Source organism: Pimephales promelas, chromosome 5, assembly GCF_988280905.1.
Source record: "Pimephales promelas chromosome 5, fPimPro1.hap1.1, whole genome shotgun sequence".
Classification (NCBI taxonomy): domain Eukaryota; kingdom Metazoa; phylum Chordata; class Actinopteri; order Cypriniformes; family Leuciscidae; genus Pimephales; species Pimephales promelas.
In genome coordinates this window covers 22,122,459-22,145,308 of record NC_142773.1, presented here as the reverse complement: position 1 = coordinate 22,145,308, position 22,850 = coordinate 22,122,459, and the positions used below count along the sequence as shown (strand labels likewise).

The 22,850-nt window shown below is 35.7% G+C and overlaps 1 protein-coding gene across 5 annotated transcripts in view; it reads right to left on the bottom strand.

The window, feature by feature from the left end:
• Window positions 1–733: 733 nt before the first annotated feature.
• Window positions 734–22,850, bottom strand: part of uggt1 (UDP-glucose glycoprotein glucosyltransferase 1) — a 34,106-nt gene continuing 11,989 nt past the window's right edge. For 2 of the 5 annotated variants that reach the window (XM_089131135.1, XM_089131136.1), the window contains exons 18-41: window positions 22,665–22,829; window positions 22,366–22,486; window positions 21,733–21,831; window positions 21,195–21,218; window positions 20,132–20,226; window positions 19,228–19,434; window positions 18,944–19,075; window positions 18,704–18,834; window positions 16,866–16,961; window positions 16,682–16,784; window positions 15,748–15,827; window positions 15,328–15,517; window positions 11,515–11,673; window positions 11,335–11,420; window positions 11,145–11,229; window positions 9,858–9,946; window positions 9,660–9,764; window positions 8,352–8,436; window positions 7,873–8,055; window positions 7,325–7,485; window positions 4,573–4,687; window positions 4,323–4,439; window positions 3,676–3,841; window positions 734–2,262 (exon numbers count right to left, since the gene is read on the bottom strand). In XM_089131135.1, coding sequence (XP_088987261.1) covers window positions 2,237–2,262; window positions 3,676–3,841; window positions 4,323–4,439; window positions 4,573–4,687; window positions 7,325–7,485; window positions 7,873–8,055; window positions 8,352–8,436; window positions 9,660–9,764; window positions 9,858–9,946; window positions 11,145–11,229; window positions 11,335–11,420; window positions 11,515–11,673; window positions 15,328–15,517; window positions 15,748–15,827; window positions 16,682–16,784; window positions 16,866–16,961; window positions 18,704–18,834; window positions 18,944–19,075; window positions 19,228–19,434; window positions 20,132–20,226; window positions 21,195–21,218; window positions 21,733–21,831; window positions 22,366–22,486; window positions 22,665–22,829 — 2,820 coding nt within the window. In that variant the 3' untranslated portion in view covers window positions 734–2,236. Of the gene's footprint in view, window positions 2,263–3,675; window positions 3,842–4,322; window positions 4,440–4,572; window positions 4,688–7,324; window positions 7,486–7,872; window positions 8,056–8,351; window positions 8,437–9,659; window positions 9,947–11,144; window positions 11,230–11,334; window positions 11,421–11,514; window positions 11,674–15,327; window positions 15,518–15,747; window positions 15,828–16,681; window positions 16,785–16,865; window positions 16,962–18,703; window positions 18,835–18,943; window positions 19,076–19,227; window positions 19,435–20,131; window positions 20,227–21,194; window positions 21,219–21,732; window positions 21,832–22,365; window positions 22,487–22,664; window positions 22,830–22,850 lie in introns of all 5 variants that reach the window. The other 3 variants (XM_039654723.2, XM_089131137.1, XM_089131134.1) reach the window with 3 other exon arrangements.

Genomic DNA, 22,850 nt, shown 5'->3' with positions numbered 1-22,850 from the left:
GTGAGATTACATTACAAATATGAGAAAGCCACAACAGTGAAATCTAAATTTCAATTTGAAATCAAAAGTTAGTTTAATATTAATTTTTAATATGCATAAAAAATAAATTAAAAATGGCACATTTGACACTGAATGAACAATAATTATGTTGAGAAGACACAGATAGGAATCGAAAACCTTAGAAAAGCAAATGCTAAAAAAAATGGCTGGTTTTGCTTGTGCTTAAAATGTATAGACCAGTTTTATGATAAACTGGAGAATTTTTAGTTATTCCATCTGTTGAACGTCACAGAAGATATTTTGAAGAAAGCTGATAACCAAACAGTTAATGAGCCTCATTGACTTTAGTATAGACTAGAGAAAAAAAAAATCAGCAGAAGAAATAACTTTATACAGGTTTAGAACAACTTGAGGGTGAGTAAATGATGACAGAATTTTCACTTTTGGGTGAACTTTAATCGCCAGAGACAGAGCATCTAAAAACAAGATAATAATCAATCTTTCTCTTTACATTATGGTCATAGTTTAACTACTGGATTGTGCTGCCATCACTTGGTAGAATAATGTATTGCAATGAGTGGATTTTATTTGGCTTTCTAAGTGTTCAAAAGAAGTGGGGAAGGAAAAAATCTTTAAATAATAATACTAATTGAATAAATATTATAGAATTGTTTAAACAATTGAAAATAACTGAATTATTAGCACCAGACTAAAAAAAAAAAAAATGCTTCCATTTGGTACAATACATTGTTTTATTACAAAACATTGTCATCCCGCAATTAATCTTACAGTAATTCCAAAGGATCATAGTTTTGACTGAATTTGTCATTTTCCCCCATATTGAGAGTAACTTATCCAGTAAAAGAACAGTAGATAAACCACAAGACACTGTAATGTACCTCTCAAACAGAACAAAGCACAAGGCACTGTACAAGCCCAGCTTTTCACCTTAAAATTCAGACTCTTGGATCTATTGGCGATTTCCAGGTAATAACCAGAGATGAAAAAGTCTGCACACATCTATATTACCGGAGAAAAAAAAGAAAAAAAATCCCAGCCCATGGATTGTGATCAAATGTATGTACTGTAGCTAGTGGTCATTCTCAAACTGACAAAAGCATTACCACAGAAATGGACGTGGACCAAAAAAGGGTAACCACATCAATGAGTTATTGAAATCCAGTGATGCATACAAAAAAAAAAACAAAAAAAACTTGAATTTCAGCAAAAAACCTGTAATTACCTGCTAGCAGCATCTCTGGAGCAAGTTTCTTTGTTTCTCTGCCCCCTCGCAATCTTCTAAAAACATCAATTTAATCCTGTAGAGCCAAAAGGACCATTGACTGACTTTCATTAACTGAATGCCATTATGATTATCAATATCATTATGAATCATGAGTAAACATGAACCAACATTGGGCTGTGACAACACTACATGTTGAGCTTTTCAATGCACACAGAGATTTTTTCAGTTAATTAACATTTCCTTATCCAGAACAGAAAAAAAAGCCAACTAAATCAACCGAATAGCTTGTTCCTGAGTTAAAAGGTCTTTTCATATCACTTTGGAGATTTTAACATTGTGGAATCACCAGAATGACTGGCTTGTTTACCAAAAGATGAATCTGAATTTGTAACAGTCTCTTAACTGAACTGTGATGTGCATTGAAGTCTAAATATTATTACATCAATTTGTTGCTGTGGCATTTTAACACCATGGGGGTGGATTTTAAATAAACAGTCTGCATTTTATGTTTCATGATTTAATCATCATTTTCATGAGAAAAAGTCAGTGCCTGATATTACAGCTAAGAGTAACGTTTATCAAATCTTCTTTAATATTAAAATTCAGCACATGCAGTTTCTTATTCAATTAAGTTATTCCGTATGGTACTTACTTGAACCAATCAGAGACTGTGCTAGTCTTTTTGCTCAAGTGGAAATTATATTGTTTATGGCAAATGCAAGTGTATCAGGCCCAGAGGGGGTTGTAGGGGGGTTAAACATCAAAAGTGCCTGGAGAGAGGAGATGTCCTCCGCCTGTGTCGTTTACCCAGAACCCCAAAACCTCCACAAACATTCAGGTACAAAAGAGGGAATTTTGCAGTAATTCTGTTCAAGTCAAGTTTAGCACGAATGTCAACCCATTCCTGGAGGATAGGCTTGTTTTAAAAAGGGTGAAAAAAAGACAACTCTTTGAACAGAGTCCCCTCTTCTTCGTTCGCAGAGCATCAGCTCAAAGCTCTGTGTGTTCGTCACCACCTGACAGAGAGGAAGAGTGAGGAAGAGCAGAAAGATGAGCAAATTATGCAAAAAATTAGAAGGTATTTGCCACTTTCCACGATTAGGCTAAATTTACACTTCTAAAGACAAAACTAGAGATATGTTGGGCAAACTATTACATATTTATACACTACCAATCAAAAGTTTGGGGTCATTGAGATTTGTTTTTGTTTTTTGAAAGAAATTAATACTTTTATTCAGCAAGAATCCATTATATTGATTAAAAGTGACAGTATTGACGTTTATGTTCAAAAAAATTGTCTGTCAAACAAATGCTGTTTTTAAAACTTTGTACTCAAAATATTACTGAAGAGAAAAACAATATATATATATATATATATATAAGGAATAACTGATGACAGGCCGTTGAATTATTAGAAAAATAATGCACACCCGAGGTGGTAATGCAGTCATGACGTGAAGCGGAGTATATATATATATATATATATATATATATATATATATATATATATATATATATATATATATATATATAGTTCAGTTCCCACAAAATATATTAAATAGCACAACTGTTATCAACATTGATAATAATAATAATAATAATAATAATAATAAATGTTTTTTTGAGCACTAAATCTGCATATTATAATGATTTTTGAAGATGAATCATGTGAAACTGAAGACTGGACAAATGCCATCACAGAAGTTAAATACATTTTAAATTAGAAAACAGTTATTTAAAATAGTAAAATTTCACAATATTACTTGTTTACTATATTTTTATTGAAAATAAATGCAGCTTTATTGAGAAAAACTTCTTTCAAACGCAATAAAAATCTCAGACTCAAAACCTTTGAGCAGTAGCATAAAATAATGTCATAATTGTGTTGTATGTTGAATAGACATTCAATTCATTGTAAGGAAAAACTGAATTGAATTAAATTACTGAACTGCTGAATTATTAAGTCATTTTAATAACCAAAAATGACCCCCCCCCCCCCATCAAAACAAAAGCATTGTTATTTATTTGAAACTAATAAACACAATGTGGACCCTGTATATCTCACAAAATAATAATAAAAAAGTCAAATACAAAGCAATGTATTTATGTGATTTTAATATTTACATTGTTATACATTTTACTTTAATTTGTTTATTGTAAAAGCACATGTATATTAGATTGTTAATCACATCTATACACCACATTAAATTGTGTACAGACGTGCCCTAAACATTGACAACAGGATTGCAAAATAAATAAATAAAGCTGAATAATTATTTTCCCCTCATGAAGTAGACGGACAACATTTACAAGAATTTAAATTCCTATTTTGGACCATAATCATGGACAGAGCCATTCAAAAGATTAAAACATCTCAGTGACAATCACTTCCAAAAGACACAAAATGGAAAAGGCCAGATTGGTCTTACCTGGGTGTTTTCTGTCTGTTTGCTGAAAGCTGTCTGTGGTGCCTCTCTCTTTCTCCCCCAGGAAGTTGTTGTAGATTCTCTTTAACTCTTGGTCATAGCCGCTCCACTCGGCTACTATACGCACAGCAGCCTGCAGCTTCGGCTCTTTAGTCTGTGGGTTGTTGCACTAAGACAGACGAACACAAAGTGTCGATTAATGTCAACAAACATAACATAAAAATCAAAAGAACTCTGAAAACATGAGTTCTAGTTGCTTTTTATGGCAGAAATGTACAATCATTGGGTCACTAAGCATGCACACGAATCGGGGTGAAATATGTATATGAAAGTTTTTACAAACAAATCATGATTAATAAATCAATACCTTTCTTTCTAAAATGTACTGAACTAATACACTCATATGTTAAAAAAAATAAAGAAAATTCACATACACTTGGCCATTTAAACATGTTACAATTTTATACACAGATATAGGTTTTAAATACATATATACTCTGAATACTCTGAATTCATCAACATTAGAACATGGTAATGGACAAATTCATGGGAGTCTGCCTGTGTTCTGTTCAAATGTGAGTATAAATATGAATAGTGTACGCAATTATTAGTGAATGAGACCAATTGTGTGCAGAAAGCAATGGACCTACCAAATCTATAGTCTTGGCTTTCTTTTTAGATGCTTCATCACACCAGGTCTCACACCAAAGCCACTCCTGAGGAAGTGACTTGATTGGCACCTGGTGGATCATGTTGTTGGGCAGATCCTGAGAGAAGAAAAAAAAAAAAAAAAAAATCAATCAATGAAAGGCACACTTGATTGCACTGCACACTAACAACGCCTTTTCTACAGTATGTGGGAAGTGATACAGGAGAACAATTTAAGAAAGAATGTCCCACCTGGTCCAGATTGGACAGGCTATTGGGGTCTTGACTCAGACCCTGGTACTGGCCTCTCAGTCTGTCTCCGGCTGCGATCTTCCTGAACTTTTTCAGATCGACCACATATAGAGCACTGAGGAGCACAAAAAAAAAAAAAAATCATGTCGCATTTATTTACATAGCACAATACAGATTGCTTCAAAGCAGCTCTGAAGTAATAAACAGGGAACATAATTAAAAATGTTCACCCTAAAATGAAAATTAAGTCATCATTTGAAGACCTCCGATGCAAAAGCCTTTAAAAGCCACCTCTGTCAAAAATGAGAAGATAATAATATTGAGCGATTGCTCTCCACACATAGTATACCTTCATCAAGTACTTTCACTTCAAACTCACTAAATCCCAGCCTCAGTTTATTCAGAAATTCCCGTACTTCGGTAGAAACCAACATAGGAGCCTGATAAAAGTTCATATTAAACAAAAAAACTATAGATGGACTTTGAGGCTTTTGCATCTGAAGTCTTCATATACTCACCCTGGCTTTTCTCTAATGCCGTATGCTCTTCTTTCTTTTTCGGACCACAAAATGAGAATACAAAAATAAATACATATAAATAAATAAAAACTCATGCATCCATTCAATGTCAGTGAATAGTGACCAGCATCAAGCTTTTTTTAAAAAAAAGATGTAAAAGTATCACAGACTAATCCCATGTGACGTGCCAAGTGTTTGAGGGGTATATGATAGGGTTTGGTGAAAAAACAAGCTGAAATTTAATGTATTATTTAATGAAAATCCTGATCTTGGTTGTTGTTCCTCTGTGAACAACTGTCTGTTTATGAAACATGAGACACTTTTACTACTAATGAGTGTGTCTCTAGTCAGGATGATACTTCATCAAATTTTCTGATGATACAGCAATATTGAGTTTATTGAATAAGACAATAAAACCCTTGCAGTATTTTTCTGATGTTGACCGGTTTTGTTGGCTGGTGCGACACTAATTCCTCGACTTTAAATGAAATGAAGACTGTTGAAATGATTTTTGATCCTAGATCTGATGTGGACCATAGCCCTGTAATAATCCATGGTAATATTATTGAACAGGTTTCTTTATATAAATACTTAGGAGTTTATATGGACAATTCATTATGCTGGTCTTCTCACATCAACACTCTTTGTTGTAGACTGCAGCAGAGCCTATATTTTCTGCGAAGGTTAAAAGTGTTTGGATTGAACCAGAGGATCTTGTTTCTGTTGTATCAGTCTGTTTTTGAGAGCTTAATAAGATATGGTATCACTGCATGGTATGGAAACCTGACTGTTCAATCAAAATCAAAATCAAAACTCGCACGACTGGTGCACGCTGCTCAAAAAATTATAGGGTGGGATGAAAAATGAATCATACAAGAGCAGTACGAGCAATCTATTTTAAAGCAAGTTAAAAGAATCGCATTTTACATACGAATTTTGATTAGTTACCATCAGGGAGACGATTCAGGGTCTTGATGTGTTAGTCTAATCTTTATAAAAACTTGTGCCAACTGCGGTTCAAATTTAAAATAGAGATTTTCAATGCTGCTAGTTTTTATTATTGGAATGTTGTTATATTCCAATTATTGTATGCTATGTACCGTGTTGAGTGTGATCGAAGTTGTGTACTGGCCGTGTTATGTTGTCCAAGACAAATTTCCCAGGAATGGGATAACAAAGTATAAAGTAAAAGTAAAAAATAGATAAGAACTTTTTCAGATAAGAAAAAGTTGTGAAATATCAAGATAAAAAATTGAACATGAAATACAGTTTACTTTCTTCTCTGAGGTGAAAATATCTGTTGTGTTCATCTCAAGAAGTGATGGAGCTCACTATCAGCTGTCATTCTGACTGTCATCAGACAACTGGAGTTAAGTTCCGGAGATATTCAACTCAGTGATGAAAATGCACAGATATTTTTGGGGATTTCTAGTATTTCTAGGAGAGTGCTGAGGCAAATGCTATAAAATACCTGAACTCATGAGCATCTAGACTGCTCTGCATTTTTAATGACTTTCTTTGAGCTTTTATCTATATTTATTGTATTTATGTACTGTGTGTATTGATGTTGCTTTTGTCATATTATGTGTTACCACCATGGGAAGTACAATTTAAATTTCGTTGTTATAGGCAATGACAATAAAAGGCATTTCAATTCGAATTCAATTCTATTTTATGTCATGTTTTTATTAATCTTGATTTCTCACAACTTATGTGCTTTTTCTGAGTGAGTCAGAGTGAACTGTGGCACTTATAGAGTCACATGAACGTGCAGTCGAGCACGGTAGTCCAACGGCAAAGGTTAGTATTTTCATTAAATAATACATTAAATTTCAGGGGGTTTTTTGTTGTTGTTTTTTTTACAAACCCTAACATATACCCCCAAAACACTTGGAATATATGACCCGTGTTGCATGGGACCATTTTGTGATATATACAATATATGGACTTTATTTTTTTTTTCTCCTTTTGTGGTCTAAAAAAAACAAACAAAAAAAAAACCCCAGGATGAGTAAATGATGACTTGATTTTCACATTTGGGTGAACTATCCCTTTAAATGTTGCAAAATTCTTCAATTATGGAACCAATTCCATTTCAGCGGTAAAGCAACTCTATAGAAGAAAATCACAGGAGGCACTGGACAGGGCTATCATGACTCAACCAAAAATTAGTCAGATTTGATATGTCTCATCATTTCAATTAAAGGTAGACAGAAAAAGCCTATATTTCTTACCTGATGTGGTATTTACGTCCTGCCAAGTGACTGGCCCAGTATCCAGACTTCCAGAAACGGTATCCATCCATCTCTCTTCGGCTCTCACAGAAAGGCGTGTAACCGTACGGCGCCCCCTCCAGATCAAAGTCCCGCAGCTCCTTCAGGTCTGTGCGAACTATCTGTAGGAAAAAAACACAACAACAATCATCAATCCTAGACTGGTCTTTTCATTCACAGACTAATCGACGGAAATAAGGAGCGAAAGGAATCAGGACATGATATGGTAAGACTTAAACCTGCATTTTCCGCAAGAAACTTTTAAATATTTATTGTATATATTTAAACTCCAACTGTATCTTTCTTTACCCAAAGGTGGCAGCAGTGCATCATCCATTGCGTAATGTGCATGATCCTCTCTCCATTTTGCATAACAAACACCCTGGAATACAACTGCCGTGGACTTCCAGTGCAAAAAATAATCTCATAAGGGCAGACTGGGCCTTAGTGCTCACTAGAAACAGGTAGTTATACCACACCAACAGAACTGCACTGCTCTGTTTCTGTACCTGATCCGCATCCACAAAGAGGAACTTGTCCACAGCCAGGGGGAAGAGCACATCGAGGAACAGGATCTTATATCCCCAGATGATCCTTTGCTTTTCTGTCTGCTGGTGAAGCCAACGTGGCCATTTGTACTGCACCAACTCGTACTGGAAACCATACTTCTCTGCCATATATGGAATAAACTCCTGCAAGAGAAACACACAAGTATTTAATGTATATACTGTTCACAATTTAGCATTTTTTATTGAGGCATCAAATGTGACAGCAAAGAAAGCCATTTAAATGTTAAAATAGATTTATATTTTAATTAAATGTACTTTTAACTTTTTATTTATCAAATAAATGTTTTTAAGCACCAACAATGAGCATGATAGAAGCATTTCTGAAGGATCATGTGACACTGAAAACTGGATTAACTGCTACAGAAATGACAGAAATAAATTACATTTGATAAAATAATGCCATTATGCTAATCCAATACCTTAAAAGTTGGAGACAGGTAGTTTTTGAGGAACCAGAACTTGACGGGTGTCTTGGTGTGTTTGAGCACAGACAGCATCATTATCCTGCAGAGACAGAAAGAGGCCAAAGCTCAACACAGAGTGCCTGCAGTGACGAGTTATGCGAGTGACCTTCTAAACTGAGCTGCATTACACAACCAAAAACACTGCCATTAATAAGAAACAGCAAGTCTAGAGATTAGCATTTAAAAAGAGGCATATTCCCTAAAAAAAAAATAATAATAATAATAATTATATATGGAGGAAAATGTCACAAAAAGTCAAGATGCGACCCAAGCTAGGCGGTCACGTAAAGTTATTGCATTTTCTTATTATCTGAAAGTAGAAGATGTATGCATGTCATTTTTCAGTATCACATAAGGGTATACACAAGTCGATTTGTCTGTATTACATGTCAAAGCTATAGCAATAAGATACCATTGCATAAGAAAGATATTAAAGTCATATATTTGTCATTGCAGAAATGTCAAGATCCATTTGAGAACATGAACAGGGCTCTACACTAAAAAAAAAAAAAATGGTCTCTGCAAACAATGGCAGCCCTGATAGATCACTTTTGATAAAACTAAAATGTATTGGTAATGCTGAGGTAGTTTAGGAACATTAAAATATATGAATATAACTTTAATAACTATGACATTCATACCAATTTGAATATATTTTCATGAAAGATCTGTTAAGCTATTAAATGTTTATAATGTTATTGATTAAAGTTATTTTACTGGATGCCTGGATGCATTAAATAAATGAACGGCAAAGGCTTTACTCAAGTGTTTTTGCGTCAAAAATAGCAAGAAAATGTGCAAGAAAGGACTAAGACATCCATCAATATGGGCACAACCAAAAAAAAAAAGAGAAAATGGCATTAAAGATGTGAATGGTCCCATAAGAGGTAGCAAACTTTTACAAAAAAATTGAGATTTTATTCTGATGACATTATAAATGCAATATTAAAGGGACAGTTCACCCAAAAATGAAAATTGTCATAATTTACTCACCTCAAGTTGTTCCAAACCTGTATTTATAGTGTGGGAAAAAAAATACTCGGAAGAAAGAAATTCATACAGGTTTGAAACAACTTGAGGGCGAGTAAATGATGACAAAATTTTCATTTTTGGGTGAAAAACTATTCCTTTAAGTGTATGCAAGTCACTTGCATACACTGGTACACTTGCTTAGGTGTGACCAAATCATTTTTTCCACATTTTCAGTATATTTCATTTGCAATGCTGGCACTGTAAAATCCTACTGTAAAGCAGTCGTTTTACCTGAGGAACCTCTCGTACAAGTGACCAGAGGCCACAGAGAAAATGTTGATGACATCGTCTTTCTCCTGTTTGGGTTCTTCTGGCTTTGAACCACCGGTAAATCCTCTGAAAGAGAGTGGGAAATAACCATTGAATATACAAATATTGTAAGTGAGTGCTAAAGTAGAACTAATCAGGCATGAGAGCTGGTGTTTGTACCTGGTTAGAGATGTCCAGAATCCAGAGTCGTTCTCATGGGTACCATCACTAAGAAGCTCCTCATTCATCATATCAGGCTTTTTCTGCACCTGCAAACATGATATAGGGCATCAAACTATATGCATTAAATCCCACTGCACTAATGCTAAGCACATGTAACTGCAGCACTCTGTGAGCCACTTATGGTTTAAGACAGTGTTTTGGTGGAGACATGGGTGAAAAACAGGTGGTTTCTTAAAAATAATTAATTAGTTAATAAAAATGAGTTACAAGCTAGCTTGGAATTGCATAATAATGCATGGTTTAAATGCAATTCAATAACAAAATGTTAAGAAAATAATGTAGGTAATGATGACTTCCTTGCTACCCAGAATTAATCAAAACTATGCAAACCACCCACTTAAAGTTGGTGACTCATTTAAAAAAAAATAAAATAAAATTTATATTCAACCCGAATGCATTAAATGATCATAAAGTGACAGTAAAGACATAATATATGATAATAATACAAAATGTTCATTTAGCATCAAATCAGCATTTTAGGGAAGACCGGAGATATGGCTGCAAAAACTCAGCTTTGCCATCACAAGAATAAATTGCATTTTAAATGTATATTCAAATACAAAACTGTAACCAACCCCAAATTTTTGAATTTGAGTTAGACGTTCAGCTAGGAACTTGCCCCACTAAAGAAATGCCCCACTAAAATTCTTTGTTATGAGCAAAAACAAAAATTGTAATCAAAAGCAAAATGCTGTTTTACAACCAGTAAGATAAATCAGGGACATAACATTTATTTCTCAATAACCCAGGCACTGGCAAGTGAAGTTAATTTTGATATGTAGTGAACATGACTGCCAACTTTTGATGAGAAACCAATAATCCAAACCCTGAGACAAGCACTGCTGTATAAACAAACGCCCCATGTTGTGTACTTAAAGCCACAACTTGTCAAAAATTCAGACATATTTAAACACTCACTCATCCCAGTCCACATTCTTAATCCACCCACAGCCCCACAGGAAGCAGCAGACCTCACATTGGACACACACCCACACACCTGCTGACGTGTGACAGCTTGTCAGATATTAGAGTATATACTGGAAAAGTGAAGACACTCTCTTGCTCTCCATCTCTCCAGTCGAGCAGAAATAGAAGGAATATCTCACACTCTCTTTTCTACAGCCACCCAAGAACATTCATCTCCGCTAACACCCTCAAAGTAGAGAGACAGAGACCTTTTAAGTGACCTCACCCCGACACCTTATTCAGGCACCCATTACTTACTTTCACTTTAATGATCTTGCTCTTGAAGTTGTTGAGGACGACGATTAAATCATCAGCTTCGGCTGGAGAGTCTGTACCATCGTGACTGTGACGGGAGAATTAAAATAGTTAACAGTCAAATTAAATCAAGTGAAGATACAGAGTTACATTAATACAGACAGATGTCTAACACCACGCTATAATAGGGTACCTGTAGATTTTGTAGATCTCATCCGACCTGCCTTTCCGCAGTCTGAGCATCCAGGCTCCTGGGTTTGCTTTCAGCTGGAAATAACCCTGTTAAATACGATCACAGAAAGGGACATTGATGTCTGAGACCATTTTGGAGGCATTTATTCCCCAGATTCCAGAGTCTGTGACGTCCACTCACCAGGTTGGCCATGACGATGGTGTCGACTATGACAGGGTCGGAGGCTGTACCCAGAGTGAACTGCAGCCCACGAGGTGGCTGACCCGTCGTTACGTCAAAACAATGACCCTCCAGTAATAAATATTCCAACTCGTACTCAGCAGCCACGACACTGTCAACCTGCACAGAAGAGGATATGATGTCATTATTAATGAACACAATAATTAATATTTGCCTATGGTTTAAATTGTGTAATATATACATATCAATAAAACGTATTTGGTACGAAAAACAGTATTGGGAGTTTGTTGTTATACAATAACTGTGCTAAAGAAAACTACTTAAAGTAGTAACGGCCTGGTATACATACACATACCATCAAACCAAAAATTATTCAGCCACCAGATATAACTGCAGGGCAGTATAGTTAATTTATGCAAGTGAGGATCAAAATAAAGTAAACTGTGACATGGTATACACAGCTATACTGTGTAACTCTTTTAGTTTATTCTTAGCTAAAAACACTTAGTTCTTTCTAAAATATATGTGCTCATTAATGTACATTTATTTCGTTCAAGTAATAAAGTATTCTCGTGAGTGTATAATATGCCATTGAAAATACATACGGGTAAGGGGTTCTAATTTCGGTCGCCATGTTGCCCATCCATCTTGAAAGTAAATTAGCCAAAGAGGGACATACCCCTTAATTCAAGCTTCGCCTTTCGCGTTTACGTCTGAGTTAACACTAATGGACGAGGTCGAACTGGAGTCTGGAAGCCATATTAATCTTGGACTACATTGGCCATCGTAGGAGTTAAAACGAAATCGGAATTGAGAGGAACAGAAACTAATATTCAATGGATGGTCATATACCTTTTCACCGCTAGATGGGGGTAAAAATCACACAGTGTAGCTCTAAACATTCTTCATACAGTGAACTACCAGTAAAATTTATTTAAAAAAATTGGGACCAACAATTATTTAGACTATTTGACGTGACCATGTTTTGCTTAAGTGTTTATTTTTAATTGCTAATGCGACCTTATTACACTTGGTAATTGGTTGATCTAAATTGGTTTTATCTAATAGTGTACTTAAATTAGACAGCTGACAGCTAATTTCAACCTAATTCATTTGAGACAGTCTAACAGAAGAATGGTCAAAACCAGTGAAATATCAACTGATTTGATTACTCTGAGTTCTTGTCATTTTATTACCATTTTCTAAACTATAGCAAATAGACTGACAATGTGAGAAATGTTGAAGGTGTCTGAACAAATTTTGGTTTGAGTGTACAAATTTTGGTTTGACTGTTTGTATAGATAGAGATATATATGAAGAGTTCAGATGCAAAAGCCTCTAAATGCCATTTGAAATTGTCTTCTTTAATGATGATTTTTATCAAGCTTGTATATTTAAGTTCAGTGATTTCACTTAAATTTCACTTCAACATTTCTCACATTGTCAGCTAGAGGTCCAGTTGCACCGTAAACCAACTCAATCTCTTCCACCTCAGATAGGTATATACTGGAAGAGATCTTGATGGAGAGCGGGAGAGTCTTCACTCTGATGAGGCGAGTGAAGAAGTAAGTTACTTCTGAGAATATAAGAAGTCCCTGGGCTGGAGGCCCAGTAGCACCGTAAACCAGCTCAATCTCTTCCATCTCAGATAGGGGTATTACTTTATTTTATTTTATTTTTACTCTTAACTGTTTTTATTTATATTGATTGCATTTACTAAATGAGCACTGTGCCACTGTCTGTCCGACTGTTACTGTACATTTTATTTTCGACACTGTATTTTATTTTTATTATTATGATTTTTTTTTTATTCTAAACTGTTTTAATTATTCTGACTTCTTTAATTTCTTCCATGTAAAGTACTTTGAATTGCCACTGTGTATGAAATGTGCTATATAAATAAACTTGCCTTGCCTTGCCTAAATGGCAATGATAATTACCTATTAATTGTTATTTAAGTGAAATTACTGAACTTAAATATACAAGTTTGATAAAAATCATCATTAAAGAAGAAAATTTCAAATGGCATTTAGAGGCTTTTGCATCTGAACTCTTCATATATATATATATATATATATATACTGTATATATACACACATATATACACACACACACACATCACCCATAAGTCATCCCATGTGTTTAAGAGAACAAAATCATCACACAATCATCACAAACAAAATATTTGTAATAACAAATGATGCAGTCGGGGAATTTTTGGTACATCATAAATGACTTGTAGACTTGTGCCTCAGAGCATGCAGATGAAACGCAATAAACTCTGTCATGCTATCTTGCATTCGAATGCCTGGAGTTTGGAAATGCAGTCAAGTGAGACACTTCTGGGATGTCATTATACCAAATCATTCTGATGACAGACCTTGGCTCAGACATTTTAGAATGTTTAAACCAATATTTGCGATGCTATACAAAAATGCTTTTTGTTGAGCATTCAGGAATTTATTCGGTAAATGTGTTTCCAACATAGTTTATGAGCAGGTCTTCTTATCGGATAAAACAAACTGATCCACCTAATGGCTCTTTCAGACTGCACGATTTTCAAAGTAGTCAGGTCGCTGCTCTTTTCACACTGCATGACTATCTTGGCCAGCATTCAGTCGCTGCTGTGTTCACACTGGACGATGGATCGGCGACAGAAGGTTTCACACTGCATGACTTTAGAAAAATCGCCGACAGACTCTGTCTAGCACGCTGCACGCAAACTACATTTCACAACAAACACGCGTGAGATATGAAAAGGAAACAACGCGCGACACCACACGTGCAAGACCGGAGTTCTCACGTGAGACTTTTTTTTCGACCCGGTTGTGGTACAGCTGGTGAAACAGACACGAGTGCTCCTGCCAAATTTCTACTAATTTTTCTTCCATTTATTGTGTCCAAATAGACCGAGAAGAAGCTTTTTTTGTTGAAACAATGCCATATCATGTTGATATGTGATCTATAACTCCTCCCCGAACTCCCTGCTGCTCTGTATCTTGCTCTCTCACTGGCTGCCGGTGATCGCCGATGTAGTTTTCAGTCAAAACACTTTTCACACAGCAGGATTTTGAATCGCCGACAGGTCCAGATATTTAGCATGCCAAATATCTCACGGGCGTCGGCGACTCGTCGGTGATTCTCTCAGTTCGCGTCTTTGTTCATTCACACTGCGTGATTGTCACTCGCGTGAACGAGCGCCGATTTGCCTGTGATTTCGGGCATTTGTCGGCAATTTCTCAAAACCTGTCGGCGAGCCAAAATCGTGGCTAAAATCATGCAGTCTGAACTCGGCATAAGTTAAAAGCATGCATTTTTTATATAAAAAAAAAAAATTGAATTTCGTTTTCATGTAGCATTTTTATGCAATAGAGCAAGATGCCCGTAAAATTAGGTGGATGGATCAATGGCTAATGAGAGTGATCATAGACATCTTTTCATAGGAAGTAGCTAGGTAATGCTGCTATTTTTGCCTTTACTTCAAATTAATCGATGGTGGCGGTGTATGATGTTCACACGAATGAAATCTGAACTAGGAAGAATGTTTAATTTTTTTTATTTTTTTTCTGGAATCAATGATACATGTCTGACCGTTGGAATGAACCAAAAAAACGAGAAAATCGCATTCATGATGATTTATGATCGTGATTTTATTTCCGTTAGACCTTTGTCCACATTGACGCTGATGCATTAAAGTGGAGGGGCTACCCTGTTCCAAGATGGCGGCTCTATTGACGCATTTGTTCTAATGAACTGTTCTAGCCAAGGCGACATCTAGTGTATATATCTATGGGGAGTGATGAGGATTCTTACCTCTTCGAGGTAGATGTTATCCAGATCGTAGCGTGTGTGGACAGACTCAACCATCCAGCTCTCGGGAGTGTTCAGATTGAGAGTAAACAATGGCGACTGAGGCATATCCAAGAACTTAGCTATTGGACCAGGAGCAAAGCTGCTATCTGTTAAAAATGAAATCTCCGACTCCAAGACATATCGATAGAAACTGATGGAAAAAGCAAAATCATGGTGTTGTTTTATCATAAACATAATATTATACAAAAACACCAAAGTCTACACAAAAAGATACATTGTGAAATATTAACTAGAAGATTTAGTGCTTCAGGGTGAATTATGTCTTGTCGTAACACGTCACTGTAGCTTGCAAATTAAATTCAAGTAAACGGTGAAATGTGAAGGTGACCGTGTTTTAAGAGACAGTTTTTCCCCTCTAACCTTTTCAGTGGCAGGTCAGAGAGCTTGGACTGGCAGTTCATGAACACTCGGAGGTTGACGTTGACCAGCTGCTTCAATACCTGAGTGTGCAAACGGGAAGAGACACAAGTCAAGGTACAAACAACCAAATGAACCCACTCTCACCGACAGCTGGTCTCAGATGCAGAGGCAATGCAGACTGACTGTACCAGTGAAATGACCCAGAGGGACACCAAATGTGTGTATATACACTAATGCAGGTATATCCACAATATGTAGGAAAAGCAGGACATGACCCTGGGATCATCATCCTTTGGTCAACATTCCTGTCAAATAATAATACCTTTAACATAACAAAGGGGTCAAAATTGGGCTGGTTATCATGGTTCAACCGTCTGGTTATACAAGTAGCTAAATGTCCTACTTGCCTAACTCGTGTTAAAGGGATAATACACCCAAAAATGAGAATTCTGTCAATTACTCCTGTTTTGCCAAAGCCATAACAAAATATTAATAAAATCTAAGAGATTTCTGTCCCTCCATTTAAAGTATTTTCACACAAAATTTTGACGATACAAAACGTTCATGAAAAGGTCGATAAAGAAATCCATATATATCAATCCATATTAGAGTGTTCTATGTATGTTCTCTGATCAATGCTTATGTGTAAATAAATGCTTAAATGAAATCATATAAAATGATAGTGTCTCTTCAGAAGACTTGGATTAAAGCGCTCGATTCACATGGGTTTCTTTTCTGATCTCTTTATGAATGTTTTAAACTGAGTTTTGGGTGAATATACTTCCCATAGAGATTTAATTAAAAAAATATACATCTTCATTTAAGTTCTGAAGATGAATGCAAGTCTTATGGGTTTGGAAAAACATGAGAGTGAATAATTGATGACAAAATGTTATTTTTGGGCAAAGTATCCTTTAAGTGAAGGTGTTCTCACCAGGAGCAGGGGTGCCAGTTTCTGAGCATCTCTGGTCACTGGATCCAAAACTGCTACAACATCGAAGTACACTTCCTCTTCCTTTGGTCTAATCTTCACAGCACTGTAAAAAGGAAAAAAAAAAAGTTGACAAATTAATTCTGAAGATTTAAAGATAGTCCTGGTATGAGGAAAAGTGACGTACCTGTATCTGTCTTCTGCAAAAGTGTGCTCTATCCTTGCCTCACCTTTAGGCTGGGAGGACAGCAAGGAGTCCACCTTCATCACCAGATCACTAGCTCTAAATCACAATGAAAAATACAAAACAAACACATTGAATAAAGCCCAATATCTACTCTACGCAAGAATGAATGCAAATAATTTGTTGTCCTGTGTCGTCGCAATCAGAAATGTTAGAACACATCGATTTTAAAGGAATCTTGCTGATTCTTTTCAGTTAACAATCATTTTTATTGGCAAAGATATTTGATCACAACCTTTTCACCCCACTGAGTAGAAGTCTGAGTATATTCTCCGAGTATATTCTCTGATTCAATTAATATTCTTTACCTTCTGATTTTGATGCAATTTGATTAATTTGGAACAAATACAACACTGTGGAAGAGAATAATGTAAAATCAGGAAGTCATCACTCCGAATCATATGTTATTATTGGTTTTCAAACAAAAGTAAACAAAAGTTTAGTAAACAAATCACATTATAATAACTTTTGGTCCGGCCAGTTTCAATCCCTTAAGCAGCCTATGGAGGAGCGATCCAGCTCTCAGATTTAATCGAAAATATCTTAAATATCGGAAAATTTGTGTTCCGAAGATTTGTGAACAAGAGTCTTACAGGGTTGGAACAACATGAGCACGAGTAATTACTGACAGAATTTTCATTTTGGGGTGAACTAACCCTTTAACATCACCACAAGAAATATATATACAAGTATATATATATATATATATATATATATATATATATACAAGTATATATATATATACAGTATATACTGTATATATATATATATATATATATATTATGTGTGTGTGTGTGTGTGTGTAACATATGGCGCGTTTTGCTGGATATTTTCACATAGCAGCAAAATAGACTTAAAATACTCCGTCATTTATGGTCATTAAAAAAAAAAATATATATATATATATATATATATATATATATATATATATATATATATATATATATAAAACTGTAAAAGGTCTACTTTATGTGTCCACTTAAAAAAATAAAGAAAAAATGAAGAAAATAAACAGGGCATGCTTTCTGCCTCTCTTTTTTTGGAGCATGTCTCTAAACTTAAACAAAACTCATTGAATACTATTCACATAGGCATAAGCAATATATCATTATAAACATTTACGTCTCTGCTATTAAATTATCTAATTCAAAAAGAAAACAAATATTCTCCGTTTATGTAATCTGTATGAAAATATGTCAGTCGTTCTCATGGCAACTCGCAACTCATGTGAACATTGTCTCAGTAGTGTAATTTCTTGCCCTTCATTTTTGATAAATCACTTTTATTGACACTTATAATAGAGAGGATAACCAACCAGATATGAACCAGTATTACCCACACGAGCACAATGGCTAACCAAAGCTGAGCAAAAGGCAAAGTTTGTTCAAACTCTCTCACACAGGCCTAATGTCAGATTCAAGCACTGATAAAGACAATGACTGACTAACTCTATTATAGCCAACACTTCAATAATCAGCCCTCTAAAAGTTTACTGAGAGGATAATGAACATGGTGTCACCGTCTCAGTCTGCTCTTCCAGTAAATACACATAAAACGCAACATTTATTACGTCTCCGTCTTCAAGGCAGACCGACACACTTCATTAAGAGGAAGTAATTCCTGCAGAAAGTACATGTGTAATGCATCGTAATCCTTCCACAGTTCTGTACTGAACAAGGTCTGGAGCTCTGCTATTGGTTATACATGCAAACGGCAATCATTTGAATACATCAACACAAGTGTATCTGTAACTTGTTAAGCACTGGATTGATCTAGCATACCTGTCCTCTACCATGCCCAGCAGTTGAATTTTGCCCTTGATACGCTCTCCTGATGTCTTTAGGATAATGCTCTCTAGAAGCAAAAAATCATCCTGGTTAAAGACCTCCCCTTCTTCCAATGGACCAATGATCTGCACAGAAAAAAAAAAAAAAAAAAAAAAAACAGGAACCAAAGTAAGAAGAGCTTTCACAGTTTCAGAAGTCTTGCTATACAGTCAGTTGGCCAAATGTCTAACTTACTCTTCCATTACTGATCACAGCCCTCTGGCCCTTCTTCAGTTTGAGGACATCCTGGCAGTAGGCAGAGTGAGCTAATAGGAAGTTCACGTTAGAGGACTCGTATGCGCTCTTAAACAGAGGAACATCCATGCCCTGTAGTGCAAAAGAAAGGAGAGGGATCTGGTTACATTTGTTCTATATTAAATTCTGCAGTTAAAAGTGACATTTGCAGCAGCAACAGTGAAATAACCCAGAGCGCATAATCCATCACAACTGTAAATGAATTCCAGGAGAGCTTATTTTACCCCGACAGCAAACTCCGCAATGTCACTTCCTCCATAAAGAGCCTGTGCCGTCTCTTCTTTAGCCATTTTGGTGATAAAGTTTTTGGCGTTGTTGGAGGTTTGGGTCTGCATAGCTGACCATATAGCTCGAGCAATCAGGCTCTTCTCATTAGACGGGTCCTCGCTGGGATTATTGATCATTCCCAATCGTACATTATTACTGGTTTTCTAAAGTAAAAACAAAAAAACACAAATTTTGATTAGTTCAGAACGTTTCTTCCAGTTCCAGTGTTGTTACTGATAACTAAAACTAATGATAGTTTTGGTTTTAAATGAAATAAAGCTGAAACTAAACAAAATACACATTAATAAAAATAAGAAAAAAATGTTGCAGTGCAAGTACAAAAATTACTGAAACTGATCATTTAAACTGTAATAGAAACAAAATACAGCTAAACAGAAATATATAACAAAAATTATCCAGCAAAATATGTCAATCAGCGAGTCTACACATGCATTTCCAAAATAAACATTCACCAAATGCCAAGAGAAAAATAATTGTATGAATAAAAAATAAAATGTCAAGTTAAATAAAATAAATAGGAATATTTGTGCTGAAATGTGCCTCTAAATATATTTTAAATTATATTCAAATAAATTATAGCTTCTTTTAGTAATTATATTAATTTGTATAAATATTGATACACAAATAACTTAGATTTAATGCCACATTACGTAAAAAAAATACATATTTAAATTAGATTTAAAAACAAGAGTAGTAGGAAAACAATGAAATTGACATTAAATATCCCAGTTCTTCAGACAAAGCTTTTTTAACAGCTGTGACAAAAAAGTTCAATCTAGTACACTGTGAACGCAATTATTTTACAGCTAACATTGATGGAACTCAGTGACAATGGCCTACCATGTGACGTATAGCATCATACAGCAGCTGTCGTCCCGAGGGCTTGTCAAAGTCTCCTACAACCCAGAAAGTCACTGGACGGATGATGCCATCATCTGCAACTCAGGGAAGAACAGACACATTGGCTAAAGGAAATTACACAGGCGATACATGCCGTTTCCTCATGCAATCTAAAAAGGTGAGTGAAAATGATGTGAGAAACTGAAAGGATTCTCGCTTGTCTTAGGTTTTAACAATCCAAAAGGTGTATCTGAAGTGCCCAAGAGGCACACAAAGACAGACAGGCAATTTCAACCAAGATATAAACCTGTAAATGTTTGTAAAAGAAAGGTATTACAGGGGACCACAGGATAGAAAGAGATTCTCTTTCATCCATCACACAGTGACAGTTCAGACAGATGACAAATGCACAGCTGTGCGTAAATCAATAGCAAGCTTCAGAAAACTTCTTCACTTGGTTAAAAAAACAAAACAAAAAAAAACAACCACAACAAAAATAAGATGGTAATTTGAAAACTTGCAGATACACTTAAAAAGGAATATTCTGGGACATTTACATCTGTGGCATGCTGTCAATAATTTAAAAAATAAATAAATGTATTTACAGGCCCGCACTTAAAATGGAAGTCATCCAAGCACCACTGCCAGACTTCCACAGTATCCTACTATCATGTTTATACAGTCAAAACAGCGCTACAGTAAAATAGATATTTAAAATATTTATAGATGTTTTTTTCAAAGATGTTGCACACTGGCCTGCTAGGCTGCCTTCTACTATAATTGTATTCTTTCCCACGAATGCATTTCCCATTTGTGTACACAAACTGAGACAACAACAACAAAAAAATTTGCTATGGTAATCGACAGCATGCCGCAGATGTGGTACACAGACATTCAGTTTTAAATAAGCCGGAATATTCCTTCAAGCAACAGAGAGCGTTATGTTACTGATGGTAATGTAGGCGTTTTCTAACAATATCTGCACTCCAGCACAACATGTTTAGATGAGATCTATGAGAAGCAGGCTGTCAGTTAAGTGACTATAACAGCTCAATGCAATTACCAGAAGCATCCCTGGTTGACATCCCTGAAAACAGCATTCAAGAAAAGAAGAAATGAAGAAGCAAATAAAAACAGACAGTGGTACACACACAGTTTTGAGGTGTCTAAAGCTAAGAGTTTGCTGCAATTTATTCTGTTTCACACTTCACAAGTGTTGTCCGTCAGATTATACAATGAAGCCTGGTGAGGTTAAAATAATCTTGGTAAAAAGCCAAAGCAGATTGTATGCGAGTAACGAGATATTTGTTGCATATCATAAAGAAAACAAGTTAATTTCAACTACTATTTATCAGTGATCATGTCACACTTTGCAAACTGGCACTGCTAATTTCACTTAAGACAAAAAACTTTGTCTCGGCAAAACCGCAGTGTTCACCAGACAATTAATGTAAGAAGGACAGAACAAGCTAAGAATTGCAGATTTCATTAAAGCCCCCATAGAGAAACCCTCTATTGTTCATGTTTATGTAGGCCAGAGATCAGCGGCAGGTTGGAGTAATAGCGTTTCTCATGGAAATCAATAGCAACAACCCCCTCACCTTTCTTTGTCATGTAGTTCATGCTGTTGGCCACCGCTGCGTTCTTGTCTTTGGTGTCCAGAAAGAGGAAACGTGCATATTCGTCGATAAAATGATTGTCTGGAAAAGAAAAGACTTGTTTTGTTTTTTTTGGAAGTCAGGCCATGCCAAACACTTGGGGAGAAAATTAAAATACGGTTGTGTTTTGTTCTCAGTTAGAGGTACATTCACATTCCTAATTGAATCCAACCAAAGTAATTTTGAATGCAGCTATTTCTGAACATCCAGTGCTATTGGAGTTCAGATTGAAATGAGTCTTTTTCTCAGCTTCCTGCAAGACTGCAAATATACTATTCAAAAGCTATTAAAATTCAGTTTTCCTCGCGAAAACAAAGCAGTTTATGAGTATCATTGCCGCAGTCTCATTTGTACGTCTTTGCAAATAAATGGGCTTTCAAGAACAAACAAGACATTTAGCACAGAATTCCCAATGAGGCAGATATTCATTCCCGAAAGCCTGTGAGAGCATATATGTTGTGTATCTCAAACTAGCTCGTTTACATGAAGAACAAAAAATATGATTCAACAGAAAAGAAACAGCAAAACACTGAGAAAACACAATTTTGTGAGGAAAACAGTCAGACAAGAACTCACTGGTGGCAGAGAGGTCCAAATAATTCCTGCTGGTGCTCAGGATTCTGGAATTGATTCGTGGGACAACATTGGGCTGATTCATGATAAAATCCACCACATCATGGTCACTGTTCAGCTCACCCTAAAAAGATTATGAAAAGCATTTCAAAAGATGACGCTGATAATAAAGCATAAACTGTACTTCAGACAAATGCAAAAAAAAAAAAAAAACATGCATTAATAAATAAACTCTTTCCGACGGATGGATGGATAAAAAAGGACACCACAGAGACTATGGGTGACAGACATGTAATTCTCACCAGATAGACAGTGCGCTGAAAAAAGCTGGTGGTCTCCAGGATCTTGTGCATGATGACTGTCTCTAGTTCATCGGGGTCTAACTGCTCACGTTGTAAAGGCATTCCATTATACAACACTACGGGCAGTGGGCCAACACCAGTCTGTTCATAATATGCCTTTCCCTCCTGTGGAGACATAGAAGATAT